Genomic DNA, 17001 nt, shown 5'->3' on the forward strand with positions numbered 1-17001 from the left:
CTCTAATCACCCTGATATCAAGGTTTTAACGCTGGGAGTTATGGTGGCTTGTCTTACTTTGGCGCGTCCGCTGCAGAACTCCCAATAGAGACGCACAAACGTGGAATTCACGCCCAAACACGCCATAATTACGGAGACACCCGTGAATAGGGTTTGGGGATTTCGATGGCTGCCAAACCTGTGAACGGTTTGAACCGCGACGTGATCCCACACAAGCAACCCCACCGGCGTCAGCAACGTCTCGCAATCTGTCCCCCTTAATGGCTCAGTCACTGAGTAAACGAGGCAATTTGCCTCCTAGCGAGGTACCGTGCAAGTTCTTTAGATCCGGCGTTTGTCGGCGCGGGAGCACATGCTGGTTCAAACACGAAAGCAGCAAGAGTCCTCAGTTGAATCCTCGAAGGGATGCATCGGCATCCGTCATGTCGTCAGTCAGGAAACAGGCCGAAGTAGATGAATGGCTTGTGTCTTCCGAAAGTGGTGACGTGAATACTCGGGATGAAAGCAGTTCAGAAGCCGACACTTTGACCACATCTGTCGTGAGTGAGTCGCCGTACAAGGGCTCACCAAGGGAGGAGGAAGAAGTTGAGAAATGCGCGATTTGTCTTGAAGAACCGACAGTCTTTGGCCTTCTTCTCAATTGCGATCATGTTTTTTGTTTGCCGTGTATGCGCGAATGGAGGGTTACCTCTGGCATGGCCACGCGAGAGTTGACAGCGTCAGGCTCGGAGACCGAAACGGCAGAGACCGTTACTCGACGTCCGGATCGCGATGCCATCGTGACCGACTCACTACCTTTGCGCGCAGAGCGCCGACGAATTGAAGTTCGACTCAACAAGTGTTGCCCGCTCTGTCGCACGCCATCAGACTTTATTGTCCCATCATCACAATTGCCTGCAAAATCGACAGCATTCGATAGAAGAGATCAGAAGTCGGGCGAGCAGACAAAGCAGTTGACGAAGCAGGAAATTGTTGATACCTACTTGGCGACTTTAAAGCATATACCGTGCAAATATTTCGCGTCGACTCGCTCATGCCAGTTCGGCAACGACTGCCACTATGCCCACCGTGTGCCGGCGCAAAAGCCAAAGAGAATGTCGGCTAGTGGGCGATCTAGTACTTACCCGGAAGCTCCGCGGCGGCAAGCAGCGACTGGACCTTATCGTGAGTACGTGTTCACTCCGCAAGAACTTCAGCTATGTGCGAGCCGTTTCAGACGGCTGCGCCTACTGGAGTATACTCGAATCGATCGTGATGAGGGTGAGCAAATCGCCGATGAGCATCTGTTCTACGACCGTCTGGATATGCAAGATGATCTGTCGTACGACTTTGTTCCAGCCGTGTTTGATGTTAATCCGCGTGACAGCGTTGAACCTGATCCAATCTTGATCATATCGGAACACATATCCAGACTGCGAGCGCTCATTCTCGAACGCCATGGAAACTAGTTTAATTGAAGGGGCAGGCTTTGCATATTGCATTAACTGAGTGTCATCATATGTTGTTTATATGTTATATTGATTACGGATTGCTTGGCGTATGTGATTAGTGTTTGGTTACGTGGATTTGCTTTGGTCGCTTTTGGTACCAGGGGAATTGGTTTTCAAAGTTCGAACGGTTGAAGGATTGTAGGCGTGCACTTGTGGGTAGTATGTTTGGCTCTTTGGCAACCAATGGTGCGGAGTTGGCATGACATTGCATTAAATATAAACATCCGGAAATTAGCTATAGTACAACATTATCGTAGGAAAAAAAGGTATCCTCCTAAAGGGCCCAAACACCTGATACTTTTGCGAGTGTTTTCGGTTTTAGTATGGTCATAAGCTTCATGCGTGCACGCAACCGCGAAAGGTTAAGATAAACCTCCAATGCATAGATCTAATCTTGCAAATTCTGTAGACCGCTACGCAATTCACTTAGCACAGTGCTTCCCTTAGCCGTAAGATGACCTATTTAGTCACCACTTTAGTACTTGAACAATGACAAGATTACAGACTACAACAGTCATACCTCGCTGTCCCCACGCCGTACCCTTCGAGGACGTACTCCAACCTTTCTGATCCGTCTGGTAGATGAGAGCCTTATTCTTTGGATTCTCGTCCTTTTCTGAATTTCTGGCCTGCTCCATCGCACTTGCGTAGCCTCTATTCAAATAGTCCTCAACCTCGCGGCTATTGAAGCCTCGAACGGGAACGTGCTGCATAGGTCCGTATCCGTGATTTTCGCCTGATCGCTGTTGATTAGGTCCCTGTGACTGTTGCTGCTGGGGCGGTTGCGACGGCCGGCGTCGCCAGGTTTGGTTATTGGAAGCTCTGTGAGTGTGTCAGATTGCACGGGTTGATTGAGACTTTGAAGTCAAGTGAGACGACTTGGATCACAACACTGCGTTCAACCCGTCAAAGTCGGTAAATTATCGTACATAATGAAATATAACTACAGAGATGAGGACTAACCTGTGGTCATCAGTCATTCTTCTGGTTGTGGTAGAAATTACCAACGTTGACACCCGACAGACACCGCAGTAGAGTGCTAAGATTCGCTCTCCACAGTTTGTGTTCAAGGTTCCAAAGAAAGTTTAGCGAGAGTCATTAAAGTGAGGATCATCAAGATCCTCTGCAAAAATCTAGACCCTCAAATATAGCAGCTCTTTACTCTAAATCATCAGCAAACTAGCCTGATCTAAAGCGGATATGCAGGCACCGTTTTCGGTGCCGGCTTTGTATTCTGGAAAGAAAGGTGCGATCAATGTGTCCTCCGGGCGAAACGTTGTCGAATGGAGTCCTTCCGTTGCACCAATTGATATCGGCAGCGGCGATGGCGGTGGGATAGTAGATGGTACAGTCGTAATTAGACTTGATGATATAGCCGGTACGTGTACATTTATTTTGTCGTATTTATATTTTTGGGAACCTCGATCTGGTAAATGAGGGAGACTTTAGGATAACCAGTTCTGCAGGCCTCCAAGCATCTCCGGCGACGCATGCAAAAGCTCGATTACGAATAACAACTACCTCGCACACACAGTTTACATTTGAGCTACCAACACGAGCGAACTTGGAGGCATTGAAAGCGGTTCTGGCATCTGCAAATGCAGCTTCATCATCATCATCGGCTGCTCAGTCGCCGTCGACTCCAGTAACGCCCGCCCCAGCCACACCCGGAGCTGCTTCCAAATCTGATCCGACCCGGAAGCTAGCACAAGTACTTCCGACAAAAGGATTAAGCGATGCAGATTTACTTGGAAGTCAGGCACTGCAAATGAATCTTCTGAAGTCAAATGGCGATCTTCAGCAACAGTTCTTAGACGCGGTAGTTGGGCAAGGACTACCGGCGGACGAGTTTTGGAGAACCCGGATTCCGCTATTGCGAATGCATTCATTGGTCCATGCACAGCGCCGCGGACCATATAATGTTCTTGCCACGGTTAAGCCTGTGAGTACGACACAGTCGGAAGCTACCGGTGGAGGCGGTGGTACAGCGCAAGTGAAGGTTTCGTTGTCTCCGGACAAAATTAGAGATATATTCCAGCAGTACCCAGTCGTCCGACGGGCATATGATGAGAATGTTCCTCCGTTGGCTGAGACAGCCTTTTGGTCGCGATTTTTCTTGTCCAAGTTATGTCGGAAGCTAAGAGGCGAGAAAGTCGGATTAAATGATGCGCCAGATAATGTCATGGACAAATATCTGGAACTTGATGAAGATGGAATGACGGCTGAGCAACGTGAACTGGAGAACGAAAATGCAAAGGTGATGAGATTTGTGGACGTCGAAGCAAATGAGATGGATGACAGTCAGGTAAGTTCATGCACGGAACTCTGATTCCACCAATGCTTATGACATGCAGAAAGCTGGAAATCGACCTGATATAACAATGAGGCAAACGACGCATAAGGATACGCTTTCCATTATAAGAACGATTAACAAATTAAGTCAAAAGATAGTAGGGAGTGTAGAAGGGTATGCCTGCCAGTTTCTACGAATCATGGCCCTTTGAGCTAACAAGCGCATAGAGAAGCACAACAGCCACTCGAAGAGCAAGAACAGCTGAAAATGAAAGAATTGGCACTACAGGATCTGGAGCCTGAAACAGCGGTTTCTCATATTGAATTGCATTTACATCGGAATTCCGATTCGCTGTACTCGTCAATTTCGGAGAAGGAGCGTGACACAGTAGCGTTCGAGGCAAATGACTCAGGAGCGTCGAAAGTTTTAAAGTCTATGATTGACTCACTTCCAAGTTCGTCTGGACCTATTCATGAACTGCTATCGTCGGCGGTTCCGACTTCGTCCGCAATAAGTAATGCACAGACGCAAGTGTTCAAACTTATTCATTCACGACGGCGTACTGAACAGAATCAGCATAGCGGTGGGGATTCGGATACCCCAGCAGGCGATGCAGGGACAATACGAGATATGAAGCTGTCTCATACTACGGCTATAGAATTCCTTCACCACTTCTGGGCCGCGCTCTTGTCAGGCGAGCCATCACGGGCTGTGACGGCTCTGCCACTTCTTGCGACGTCTATTGAGAAGAGTAAAACGCGATTGGAAGCTGTAGTTGATCGTCATGTGAGCTCGACTGCAGCTTCGGACCTGGTTAAGTTGGAGACGGAGAAGAGGCGGATACAAGGATATGTTCACAATACCCTTGACGCGCTGAAATCTGCAGCGAAAAAGTATCACGATCTTGTGGAGGAACAGCAGGCAGCATTAACTGCATCTCATAGTGAGAAGGGCACACCAGTAGGCACACCGCGATAGGGCTTTGTTTTGTATCCAATTTCGGAAATAGATTTAGAAGGCTAATACTGAGAGGTCGGAGGCTTTCTGTGTGTGTAACTGACAACCGACATTACAACGAAAAACATGAAGTTCGGTGGTATTATATTGCCCAGACCGAAGTAGGGACTTAGAAATTGCCAGCATGAAACGTGCGAAGTAACAAGCTTATACGCCCAGACTCATCAACAGATCGTAAGGTTAGGGAAGTGCCAGATTCGTCATGGCGTGCGCACTCGTTTCTGTTATATAGAAAAAATAGTGGTAGTGATCCAAGCAGGTATAGTCTAAGTCCGCTATATTTCCTTCGGTTCAGGTGCTCATTTGATGAATACATATGGTTCGAGGACTGGTGGATGACGACATTACAACCAAACTTCCAATAATATGTAATGGGCGGGCCGATAACGCTGATAGATATCCGCTGTAAACGCGCAAGTAAACATTGATGTCAAGCTGTAATTCTCACAACAATTTGTGCATCACAGCGTACCCACGACACAAATTTGCCTCCCGTTAATTTTTTCATCTTGATCTCGCCGATTCCTCTGCACTGTTACAGTCCATTCCGCCATCCGCCTTTGTACTCTCTTACTCATTTTCTCTAAAATCCTCAAAAAAATTTTAAAAGAAGAAAAAAAGGTTCTTTTTTTATCGTTTTCTCGTTACCAGCCGTCTGATTCTCTTTTGATTCGTCGGCTATTAACTTGCGTGGTGATTTTTTCTTGTTGGGAATTAGCAAACGAATAGGAAAATTTTTGCGTCAGCAAGAAGCTAGGAATATAAGTTCGTCAGATCTATAGTCTGGCTGTGATAGTGAACGGTTAGAGATTTGTCGTTTCGTGTGATATATCTTTATTCGGTTCTACAGATTGTACTCGACATCTGCATAAGGTATAACGATCAGTGCGGAGCGTGATCAGCTCGCAGTCTATTGAACTCGATCTTACTCTAGTTCGCAGATTGTTTCAACCTACTCACGAAATTTCATTCCAAGTTCAACAAGCTCTCAGTAATATGTCTGACGCTGCCGTCGCTTCTGCCACCGAGGACCTTAAGAGTCTCTCCGTTGAGACTGAGCCTGCTCCAGAGCAGACCGCCGACGTTTCTACCGCTGAGGTTGCCGATGGCAATGGATCCACCGAGGAGACTAAGACCGAGGCCGAAGCGGCTCCCTCGTCAACTCCTGCTGCTGGTCCTGCCCATTCTGCATCTCTCTACGTCGGTGAGCTAGAGCCTACGGTCACTGAGGCCATGCTCTTCGAGCTCTTCAATCAGGTCGGATCTGTTGCATCGATTCGTGTCTGCAGAGATGCGGTCACCAGGCGTTCGCTTGGATATGCCTATGTTAACTTCCATAATGCTGCTGATGGTACGCTGCGACCCCCTTTTGCGTAGTTAAAATTTAATTTGACCGTGTTAACATTATTAGGTGAGCGTGCTTTGGAGGAGTTGAATTACACTTCTATCAAGGGCCGTCCTTGTCGTATCATGTGGTCTCAACGGGATCCGTCTCTCCGTAAGACGGGTGCAGGAAATGTGTTCATCAAGAACCTTGACATGGCCATCGACAACAAGGCTCTTCACGACACGTTTGCCGCTTTCGGCAATATCTTGTCCTGCAAGGTCGCTGTTGACGAATACGGCCAGTCTCGAGGCTATGGTTTCGTTCACTATGAGACCGCCGAGGCTGCTGAGAATGCCATCAAGCACGTCAACGGTATGCTTCTTAACGACAAAAAGGTCTTCGTGGGTCACCACATCGCCAAGAAGGACCGTCAGTCTAAGTTCGATGAGATGAAGGCCAACTTCACCAACGTTTATGTCAAGAATATCGACGCCGACGTCACCGATGAGCAGTTCACGGCCCTGTTCGAGAAGTACGGGTCCATCACTTCGGTCTCTTTGGCCAAAGATGATGAGGGCAAGTCCCGCGGTTTCGGCTTCGTCAACTTTGACATGCATCAGGATGCGTTTAAGGCTGTTGAAGAACTCAACGAGTCTGAATTGAATGGTAAGAGGTTGTATGTTGGACGTGCGCAAAAGAAGCACGAGCGTGAGGAGGAACTGCGTAAGCAGTATGAAGCTGCTCGCATCGAGAAGATGTCCAAGTACCAGGGAGTTAATTTGTATATTAAGAACTTGGACGATGACGTTGATGATGATAAGCTTCGCGAGGAGTTCTCCGAGCATGGAACCATTACATCCGCTAAGATTATGCGTGATGAGAACGGCAAGTCGAAGGGCTTCGGCTTTGTCTGCTTCTCTTCGCCAGACGAGGCCACTAAGGCTGTCACCGAAATGAATCAGCGAATGCTCAATGGCAAACCACTGTACGTTGCGCTTGCTCAGCGAAAGGATGTTCGCAAGTCTCAGCTTGAGCAGCAGATCCAGGCGCGCAATCAGCTCCGCCTGCAGCAACAGGCCGCTGCCGCTGGTATGCCTGGCCAGTACCTTCCTAACCCCATCTTCTATGGTCCTGCGGCCGGGCAGCAGCCCGGCGGATTCATTCCTCCCGTCCCAGCCGGACGTGGTGTTCCATTTCCCGGTGCCAACCCGCAGATTCTTCTTCAACAAGGTGGCATGCCACCTCGACCCGGCCAGGGTGTACCCCCGCAGCAACAGTGGCAGCGCGGAGGAATTTCTGGCCCTAATGGCCAGCCAATCCCTATGTACGGCATTCCTCCCATCGCCTATAATGGCTATATTCCTGGCCAGCCTCCTGTACCTATTCCTGGTCAGGTTCCACCGCAGCAGATGCCGCAGCAGGGCGGTCCGCAGCAGCAAATTCCTACACAACAGGCGCAGGGCGGACGAGGCCCCCAGCGAGGCAACAACTATCCCCAATTCCAGGGCCAGCAGGGACGCTCGAACGTTCCCCGCGGAAACCGACAACACAACCAGCCCCACCGTCGGGATGAGGACGGCGCTGCTCCAGCGGCCGCTCCCGCTACTACTACTCCGGCTGCTCCCGCAGTCGCTCCGACCGGATCTGAGATCACTGCGGCGTCTCTCGCCGCTGCTGCGCCCGAAGTCCAGAAGCAGGTTCTTGGCGAGGCTCTCTACCCTAAGATCGAGGCTGAGCAACCACAACTGGCTGGTAAGATCACCGGTATGTTGCTTGAGATGGACAACGCCGAGCTGTTGAATTTATTGGAGGATGACGTCGCGTTGAAAGGCAAGATCCAGGAGGCCGTTGCCGTGTACGATGATTACTTAAAGAATAAGGATGCGGAATAAATGTGATGCAGATGTGATGACGGCATGACGGGAGATGATGGTTATGGCGTGGATTGAAAAGTTCGCTTTGTCACTCTTGTGTGTTAGGGATGGTTGTATATTTTAGCCTCTCGTTGTTTGTATTTTTTGAGTTCATTTCGCTTTGTTGGCTTTTGCTTGTTGCCTTGTGTTAGTAGTGGCGGAATACATATATTATCGAAATAACTAAGTCACTTTTCGAAAGGATTATTCCTTGTTTGGCTGGTGGTGGTCAACTAGAGGTGACTTGCGGGCATTAGATCGGCTGTGGCGACGCAAGGGACTGAAGACCGTCTTCTTTAATACCGCTGGTTCAATCACGTTCTTTGTAAAAGTTAAGCTCTAATATTTGTCGTCTTGTATCGAGAACGTATCATGCCGTACTCCCCGAACATCTGATCTAGGGATGCGAAGTTCGTAGCAAATTAGTGCCGCTCCTATTGCGGCTCATAGGCAAACTCTAAATTTATCGAACCTGACCGATCTCATACGAGACGCGGTAAACGGCGGTTAATAGAGAGGTTTCGCAACCATTTTTACGCCGTAAAGTTCGTGTAATTTTGGGTTCGCGTAAAAATGGTTGCGAAACCTCCCTAATATGTATCGAATATGAACCCAAACTCAGTTCATAAATATAACTGAGCTAAACATATGAGTTTCTTTTGTCGTATCAGCTTAAAACGGAATGCTGTCTTGGAAGCCTAAGAATCGCCACAGGCAGGAACAGCGGGTTAGGTCTCCGACTGCGCTGCCGCCCAGCTTACTGAAAGCCCATTACTTGTAGATGCACCAGTTTGCGACACTCAGGGGATAGCTCTATACCAGGCCACCGCGATATTCAGTAAAATCTCTGTCACTAATTTCGAAAGTCGTCGGCGCCACAAAAAATGGGTTAGAGAGGCTGCTTTGTGTCGTTAGTCTGTCACGGACTTAGCACGGTAAATGTTTTGGCGAGACTTAGCACGAGAATCGTTTTGGCTGAGGGTCCCAGAAATCAACGCCAGAAACTGTGAACATTTGTCTTCGTGTCTCTATCTCTACGATGGTTGTAACCGCGTCAGATAATCGAGATGTAATCACTACATTAATTAAGGCTAATATTACAACTTAGTCTACAAGATGTACGTATTACAAGCTTGCCAACGCTTGCGTGTATACGCATCTTACTAAAGTCCGTCATATGGGCAGTCCATACTAGCATGGCCATCACGTTCACACAAGGCGCACCATAATTTCTTGCCTGATTCTGTCTTCGTTGGAGACTGTCTACTGCCAGAAGCAATACCTGGCGAAGACTTTCCGTTGACAGTGCTTCCATAACCTCCAACCTTGCAATCTATGATATCGTGTCCTTAATAGGTCAGCTTACACCTAATTCAATTGGTAAGCATAGCATAATTACGTACCTTCAGCCTCACATATCTCACACCAAAGAACAGAACGAGTGTGGTTATTCTCTGATTTGCCAAATCTGGTATTTCCGTTCAAACTAACATTAGATGTAGGTTTTAGCGGTGTCTTTGGAACTACTGGTGCCTTCTGAGGGGCTGAAAGTCGCATGTCCTGTGAGTTCTGCAATTGGTGTTGCAAGACCTCAATCTGCGCCCTCTCGTTTCGCAGAGAATCCAAGGCAGCTGAGAGTTGCTCTCTAACTTGTACCAACTCTTTCTCAAGTTCTTGTTCACGGAAGACTTTGCTTTCAATTATGCGTTCCAAGTGAGCAACTTCTTGCGCAAGCTTCTCTCTCTGTTTCTTCTCGACCGAAAGTTCTTCGTGAAGCGATTCGTCTCCGAACGACACGCTCGAGACAGAGCTACCGCCTATAGCTGCCACTTTCAACTGCTCCTTCAGCCTCTTAATTTCCTCTTGCTTTTCTGTAATTGCCAATCTAGCAACTTCTAGTTCTCCACGGATGCTTTTCTCGTTAATGCGAGCATCTTCCAAACCCGTTTCTAGTTCTGTGATCATACGTTCCAAAGGCTGAATATCACCGACAACGCCATTCGCTGCTTGCACATGACTTCTTAATTCGTCTAGCTGTGCTTCATACACATGCATGCTTGCGAGATTGGCTTGTTCAAGAGCTTCCATCGTGTCGCGAAACTCTTTTCTCTTGCTGTCGAGCTCTAGCTGCAATGCCTCGAGTTTCGCATCTTTATCTTGCAGCAATGTCCGCAAATCGAGCTCCCGCCGTGTCGGTGGCTGACTGTCCGCCTCGCCATCGCTCCCGCCATTCTGTTGCGCTTCCGAGAGGGCTTGGAATTCGGCTAGCGTGTTCTCCATGTCTATTAAGATCGTACTTTGCTTTGTGAACTCTGCCTCCTTAGCTTCTAACTTTGCTGACGTCTGCTCCAATTCTAGGCGAAGAGCCGCCATTTGTGTAGTAAGCTGGTCATCCAGAGCGGACGATTTGTTGATAATGTCCGACTCAGCGTCATCGTCAGAGGTACCGGTAAACATAGTCGACATGTTTGTACGTGACAAACGAGATGCTGTGACTGGCGCTGTTCCAATGGTGGATTTCCGCTTCGCGGCATTAGGGGCGGATGTTCGCGGGGCTGTAGGGGTGCTTGCGGATTGTGCTGTAGATGACGGCGAGAAGAAAAGCGATGGTCTGTTCATGCTTGTTCGGGAAGTCCGACCTGATCCAGCCATATTTGCTAGTGATGTACGACGACCAGGAGTCTGAACTCCACCTGTTGAGGTCGAAGATGCTGAGGGCATGGGAGATTTGGAACGGTCTGCCAGGATGGATCCTCGTGATGGTGCACGCTGCGATAGGACTGAGCTTGGTCGTGGAGTGCCTACCGGAGTCGCCGTGCTCGTGGGGTTCGTACTTAGCTTTGCGAGGGGTACAAAGATGCCTGATGTTGGATGTGACGGATTGAAATACCGAACACTTAAACATTAGCTATGATCAAGACAGCGTAAGGACCAAGTTAATTTGACATACCCATTAACTGTCCCATTGTTCTTTCCCTTATCTGCGTCCGGGCCAAGAAGATCCACGCCAGCGAATTCACCGTTCTTCCCGACCACTTGTCCAATGTACAGAACGACCCCTCTCAACCCACCTGGCACGTAAACGAGATCACCGACACCGAACTCGACAGGCTCGTCAACAAATCCGCGAGCTGATGGCGGTCTGGGTGACGTCGTGCTCGCAGCAGAAGGAGATCTGCCGTAGACAGAAGAAGATCTTGACATCCGTGAACGAGCTACCGAAGGCGAGGGCGACGGAGCAGGTGGAGGTTGCATAGACGGCCGTCGAGCGACGCGCGCAGCCGAGCTCGAAGGACGCTCCATGACAATAGTATAAAGCTATACTATAGACCGCAAGTATTCTTCGGTAGATATCTGGCCGCTGATAACAACTACTGTGCGAGAGCGTGTTGCTGACGCTCTGTGCGAGAAGGTTCAAGTAGGAGTCGGATATATGAATGCTATTGATGTGTTTACATCACCCTGTTCTAGGCTTACCCGGACTGGTCTTCAGTTCGGGCCGCAAACTTCACTCTCCTGACTTGCCCCTTGCAACTAATTACTCGCTGAAGCGTTACTGACGATATTTAGTGGTAGTTTGCATATGTGATAAGCTGATTTTGGTGTACTGGCAATCTATGATAAAGATGCACAATAATGAGAGATATGCACAATACAACCCAGTGCTAAGCATTTCACCAGAAACCTATTGCAAGCTCAATCACCACGATGGTTTATCTAGAGACCAGGCTTTTCAGGGAAGTCGAATTATAGATACACTCGCAACATGACGTATGGAGAAGCACAAGTTGAGTTTATTACAGTCACAGCAAGGCCATTGTGACTTGAATGTTTTTGTCTTCGTGCTCGTTCGCCATTTGGTCTACCAATATTCTCGGCCTGGTCCAAGCAGACTGTATGTCTCGACTCTCAAGATCTTGTGCTTGGCCGTTACCGAATATTTTTGCGCGATTCTTCTGATATTTGTGTTGATAGCTTTAAGTAATAGTCAGCGGCGGTTCGACTTCCTGCGGATCCCGTGAGGATTGTGCAGTGCATTGCGGCAAGGCCCGTTTCTCCTCCATGCATATCATGGGTTGTATTATCCGTAGAATATGCAATTATGCCAACCCATATCGACCGATGTAACTTGAATGTGTTCATCTGACGCTTTCGACTGTATTGTATAGTACTCTTGGTAAGTATATGCGTATGGACGGAATAATAGCCATTTATTCTTTGTTAAGATGTGGCTGTCCGAGCAAGAAATCGAAAATCACACGAATGAATTGTAAATTTGTGAGTTGAGCCTTTGGATATGGCTCTGACCTGGTGCTTCCTCTAGAGTTAATTGAGAAAATTACGGATCTAGCTCGGAAGCACGCTCGCCTTCGCGCCAAACCCCATCTACCTCTCCCGATATCCGTCACTTTCCACGACCGCAGTGGATTCTGGCCGATGTCCCGTCTTACTTAAACTCATTCTGCCGCACTTCGCAAAGATACGACAATTCGCGTCCTATAGTAGCACTGCGATGTCGTCTTCGCCGCCAGTCGGCGTTGCTCCCGGCATTGGGGTCAGTTCCCCGAAACACCACACAACTTCCTCCTCGACGGTCTCCGCGGACTCTGAAAGCGAAATAACGTCCCATAGCCAATTTAGCTTGAACGGCGTCGCGCGGAATCAGTCCGGAAACGCGATTTCGACGACAGCAGCCCGTGGTAAAGATGTTCAGCCTCCGGGTGAAGGGTCACCTTACGGGACGCGGTACCGTGGCCGTGCTAGGCGTGTGAACTACAACGAGGATACGGACGATGAAGAAGGTCTTCCTCATCCCGATCGTCGAGTGAACGGCCAACAGTCGCTTCAGAAGGGCGTGGTCTCGAAGGAGTCTCGTACCCAAAAAGTTTCCAAGAAGCGGAAGTTGCCCTCGGCTTCGCCCAGCATGTCAGCATCAACACACAAGAGACCCCACGCGGTCCTACAGAGAATCGAAAGCCAGACTCCACAGGCAGCTAAGAGACGTTCACTTGATAATGGAAACAGCGTGATCGGAAGGACGACGAACGTTAAGAATATTAAGAGAGTCGTTTCACGATCTGGTTCCTCCACGGCCGGTGCTACCAATGGCACACGAAGTAAAAACAGGAACTCCAGTAAGAGTAAAAGTGCGAGTCCTCCTCCTGCGAAATCGGACAGAAACCTGACGAAGCCTCCGTTACTGCGAAAGGTGTCCTCTGTCAAGGTTGAAGTGGTCAGTAACATACTTGATTTCACTGACGCGCGAATGTCAAGTGATGGAGTACTTACTCTCATTGATGGAAGTACATATGCGGCGAATGGTATTGTATTGTTTTTTTACGATTTGATTCGTGCTAACCAAATTAGATTACATATACTTAGTGTCAGAGCCACCTAGCGAACCATACTACATAGGCCGGATCATGGAATTCGTCGAACGGCCTGAACTATCTCAAAAGTCCGCCACGCGCACTGGCTTTTCCTGTTCAGTGCTCGACGTGTATCAGCTACGCGTAAACTGGTTCTACCGGCCGAAAGATATTCCCACTCGCTCAAATGACTCTCGTCTACTTTTCGCGACCATGCATTCAGATATTTGCCCTCTGCTCAGCATGCGAGGAAAATGTGTCGTGACGCACCGTGCTCATATCAAAGATCTCGTCGAATATAGGAAAGTGCCGGATCATTTCTGGTTTGACAAATTGTACGACCGGTATATCTGTCGATTCTACGAGATGATTCCGACTGAGAAAATCCTCAACGTTCCGGAGGAATTTGGCAAGGTTCTGCGTGAAAGAGTCAAATACGCGGTTATAGAAATTGGACGTGGAAAGAGTCTCAGTAGCGCGGCAAGAAACTGCACACGATGTGGACAGTGGTGTCCCCCAGACGAATCTGTCTGCTGCGCAGTTTGTGGCAATGACTATCATATGAGCTGTGTGCGGCCACCGCTGACAAAGAAGCCAACTCGTGGATTTGCTTGGGCTTGTGCAATTTGTAGCCGTGATAAGGAACGCAGGATGGCTGAAAGGAAGGGCAAACTTCTTCCAGGAACGGGCGACGAGGTTGATGACTTCCACAATGGACAGCACGAAGGCGAAAATGGATCTAGCGACTCTTCATACAATTCCCAAACAGCCACTGCTGTTGTAGACGACGAGGAGGAGTTCAAGCCGCATCAAACGCCAGAATTTAAGATTTCTGATAGCAAACTCACCAATGAGCAGAAGAAAGAGCTGTCTTTATGGCCATATAGATATCTTGGAGTTCATTGCAAGCTAGAAGAAGTTCTCGACAACAACGATAGGATCTATCCGCACGCGGCGTCGCGGATCGGTAACAAGCATCAGGCAGTCGTATCAGAATGGGGTGAGCGCCCGGTCCAGTTTATTGAGCCAGATCCGGCAAAGGCAAAAAAGAAGAAGACACATAAGGTATACACCAAGAAGAACGCCACTCCTGTTACTCCAGCCACTTTGGAAGAAACTGCACCGGATTCTGATAGTACAACGCCAACCACTCCATATGCTCGCCAACCATCACTCTCCGACGGCCCATGGGTACAGGAGAAGCCGATTGGTTACATCGAGCGTGGTGGAGATGACACGGCGACCTTACTGTGGAAGACTCCTATAGATGTTGCAGAGTCCAGCATAGACGACTTTTTAGAACGAACTAAGCCATATGCCAATGCTATAGGCATGACATCAGCATCTCCTAATTTTATTGACAGTTCCATTCGCGCACTAATGGATTGTGATTTCGACCGGGACAAAGCTCTTGAACTGGTTTCAAAATTTACCCGCAAAAGTCTCAAGGAGCCGACCTTTACGCAGGCTGAAGTGAAGCGATTCGAAGAAGGCGTGCGCAAATACGGATCTGAACTTCATCCGGTATATAGAGCGGTCGGTACAGTCCCATCTGCAGACATTGTGCGGTTTTACTACCTATGGAAGAAGACTTCGAACGGTCACGCAATATGGGATCACTTTGAAGGGCGAAGAGGAAAGAAAGATGTCACAAAACCGAAAGGAGACGAATCCGCAGCGAAACCTACAGTATCATCATCTTCTCATTCGCAGCCACTTGTCGATCTGGTGGCAGACTCGCAGGACGACTCGGCGTACGACATGGAAAAGTGCAGGAATCAGAATCAATCGTTCCGGTGCAAGTTCTGCAACACCACAAAATCGCGTGCATGGCGCAGAGCACCGGGATATCCTGTGGCCAAGACAAATGCTACTGTTGCACTGTGTATTCGCTGTGCCGAATTGTGGCGTCGATACGCAGTGGTGTGGGAGGATCCTATCGAGGTACTCAAGAAGTCGAATCAGCGCGGCTCGGGTGGCCAGAAACGAAAGGTCGAGGAGGAAGTTCTGAGAGAGTTGGAGGAAGGAAATAGGTACGACTCTGAATCATTTGGTCTCAAAGATTATGAATCCGAGGTCGAGGACGACAGAAGGGCCGATGCGCTTGTTCAGCAGGAGAATAAGAAGGGTGTCTTGAAACGATCGGCCAGCTCTACGTCTTTTGCAAGTGGAAGCACCCCTATGTCTGGCTATGGCGCATCCAAGAAGAAAGGACCGCTTACTCCAGGCTCGGCTACCTTGCCGTCGGAGTGTGGGGTGTGTGGTAGTGCCGAACCTCGGGAGAAGCTGTTACGATGCCACAGTTGCCAAATGTGTGTGCATAGATCCTGTTATGGTGTTCGTGATGCAAAGAAGAAGTGGCTGTGTGAGCCCTGTCAAAATGATAGAAATCCTCGCCATTCAATGGTACGTCACCAAATAGTAGTTTGTTTCGGACGTGTTACTAACGGGTCATATAGACTTACGAGTGTGCTCTTTGTCCGGTACAACTATATGAAGATATACCCCAAGGAGAAAAGACGCCTCGGGACCCTCTCAAGTTCACTTCTGGAAACAATTGGATGCACGTGCTTTGCGCTGTTTGGACACCGGAAATCAAGTTCACAGACTCGTACACAATGAACGCGGCCGAAGGCATTGGGTTGATTCCGAAGACTAAGTTCCTCGACGTCTGTGAAATCTGTCATCTGCGGCAAGGAGCCTGTACTTCATGTGCGGTTTGCCATGTTCCGTGTAAGTCTTGTAGCGTCTTTGAAAGTGCAAGGAATGTACTAATTAATGATCAGTTCACGTTGGTTGTGCGTTCAAAGCTCACTATAAATTCGGCTTCGACGTCCAACCGGTGAAAAGTACTCGACGAGATAGTGTCTCTATTGTTAAGCTCGGGTCGGAGACAGGAGTCATGACTCCTATGATCTGGTGTCCCAAGCATGACCTCCGCAAGCTAACTATTCACGAAATTCTCGAACCTGCCCCGGCGACTGCGCTGACTAATCCGACCTTGATGTCGTTGGTAGGAGGGGGTGTAGGACCAGAGAAGGCTGCGTTGAATGTCTACACGCAGACTTATAAGCAGGCAGATTTATCACTGACTGGTACGGTCCGTCGCGCGCAGCAGATAATCGCAGTGTCCAAGTTCTTGAATATGAACTTGGATAAAATGATGGAACGAAAGAAGAGTACGCCGACTGCTGAACAGAGTCGCCTTGTCGTGACGAAGGGTTCGCGACGAGCTAGTAGTGCAGAGACGATTTCCCAACCTTCTGACGAGACGGAAAGCACACACACAGCGGATACGGAACCACAATATAAGGTCTCTGGACATGAATGTCTAATGGGTTATGATTGAAGAACATGCTGTTGGGGAAGTGTACATGTGTAGTGTATCTATACTACAATCTGTTATGTTATTGTGTCATTAGAAGTTGGTTATGTCATTGGGCTGGCCGGACTCGGAGCACTTTTGTTTTCTTACTGCGTCATGGTTGTGGGGTGGTTCTTAGCATTTCAGTTTTGACTATAGGATGTATTTCGTGTAAATAAATCACCACGTGCTATCATGATATGAGGTCGTCGTCCATGACTATATTTG

At 48.7% G+C, this 17001-nt stretch overlaps 6 protein-coding genes across 6 annotated transcripts; 4 read left to right on the forward strand and 2 right to left on the reverse strand.

Moving 5' to 3' along the window:
* The first annotated feature begins 219 nt into the window (after positions 1-219).
* POJ06DRAFT_244971 (uncharacterized protein) lies at positions 220-1721 on the forward strand. Its single transcript, XM_056186572.1, has one exon. The coding sequence runs from the start codon at positions 261-263 to the stop codon at positions 1446-1448; it is 1188 nt and encodes a 395-aa protein (XP_056045996.1). The 5' UTR covers positions 220-260; the 3' UTR covers positions 1449-1721.
* Positions 1722-2551, reverse strand: POJ06DRAFT_244975 (uncharacterized protein). The gene is made up of 2 exons (XM_056186573.1): positions 2011-2551; positions 1722-1949 (listed from the first exon to the last, which is right to left on the reverse strand). Exons 1-2 carry the CDS (start codon positions 2201-2203, stop codon positions 1879-1881), a joined length of 264 nt encoding a protein of 87 aa, XP_056045997.1. The 5' UTR covers positions 2204-2551; the 3' UTR covers positions 1722-1878.
* POJ06DRAFT_244977 (uncharacterized protein) lies at positions 2552-5235 on the forward strand. Its single transcript, XM_056186574.1, has 4 exons — positions 2552-2868; positions 2957-3795; positions 3845-3957; positions 4011-5235. The coding sequence occupies exons 1-4, from the start codon at positions 2691-2693 to the stop codon at positions 4759-4761; spliced, it is 1881 nt and encodes a 626-aa protein (XP_056045998.1). The 5' UTR covers positions 2552-2690; the 3' UTR covers positions 4762-5235.
* A 561-nt stretch (positions 5236-5796) lies between these two features.
* On the forward strand, positions 5797-8019 carry POJ06DRAFT_235516 (uncharacterized protein; the record flags this gene model as incomplete). Its single annotated transcript, XM_056185835.1, has 2 exons — positions 5797-6151; positions 6212-8019. The coding sequence occupies 2 exons, from the start codon at positions 5797-5799 to the stop codon at positions 8017-8019; spliced, it is 2163 nt and encodes a 720-aa protein (XP_056045999.1).
* Positions 8020-9099: 1080 nt separating this feature from the next.
* POJ06DRAFT_244982 (uncharacterized protein) lies at positions 9100-11442 on the reverse strand. The gene is made up of 3 exons (XM_056186575.1): positions 10991-11442; positions 9444-10936; positions 9100-9388 (listed from the first exon to the last, which is right to left on the reverse strand). Exons 1-3 carry the CDS (start codon positions 11341-11343, stop codon positions 9204-9206), a joined length of 2031 nt encoding a protein of 676 aa, XP_056046000.1. The 5' UTR covers positions 11344-11442; the 3' UTR covers positions 9100-9203.
* Positions 11443-12443: 1001 nt separating this feature from the next.
* On the forward strand, positions 12444-16971 carry POJ06DRAFT_205786 (uncharacterized protein). The gene is made up of 4 exons (XM_056185366.1): positions 12444-13361; positions 13408-15815; positions 15869-16142; positions 16196-16971. Exons 1-4 carry the CDS (start codon positions 12554-12556, stop codon positions 16756-16758), a joined length of 4053 nt encoding a protein of 1350 aa, XP_056046001.1. The 5' UTR covers positions 12444-12553; the 3' UTR covers positions 16759-16971.
* The last annotated feature ends 30 nt before the right edge of the window (positions 16972-17001 follow it).

The sequence above is a fragment of the Lipomyces tetrasporus genome (genome assembly GCF_029532465.1).
Source record: "Lipomyces tetrasporus strain NRRL Y-64009 chromosome Unknown POJ06scaffold_2, whole genome shotgun sequence".
Classification (NCBI taxonomy): domain Eukaryota; kingdom Fungi; phylum Ascomycota; class Lipomycetes; order Lipomycetales; family Lipomycetaceae; genus Lipomyces; species Lipomyces tetrasporus.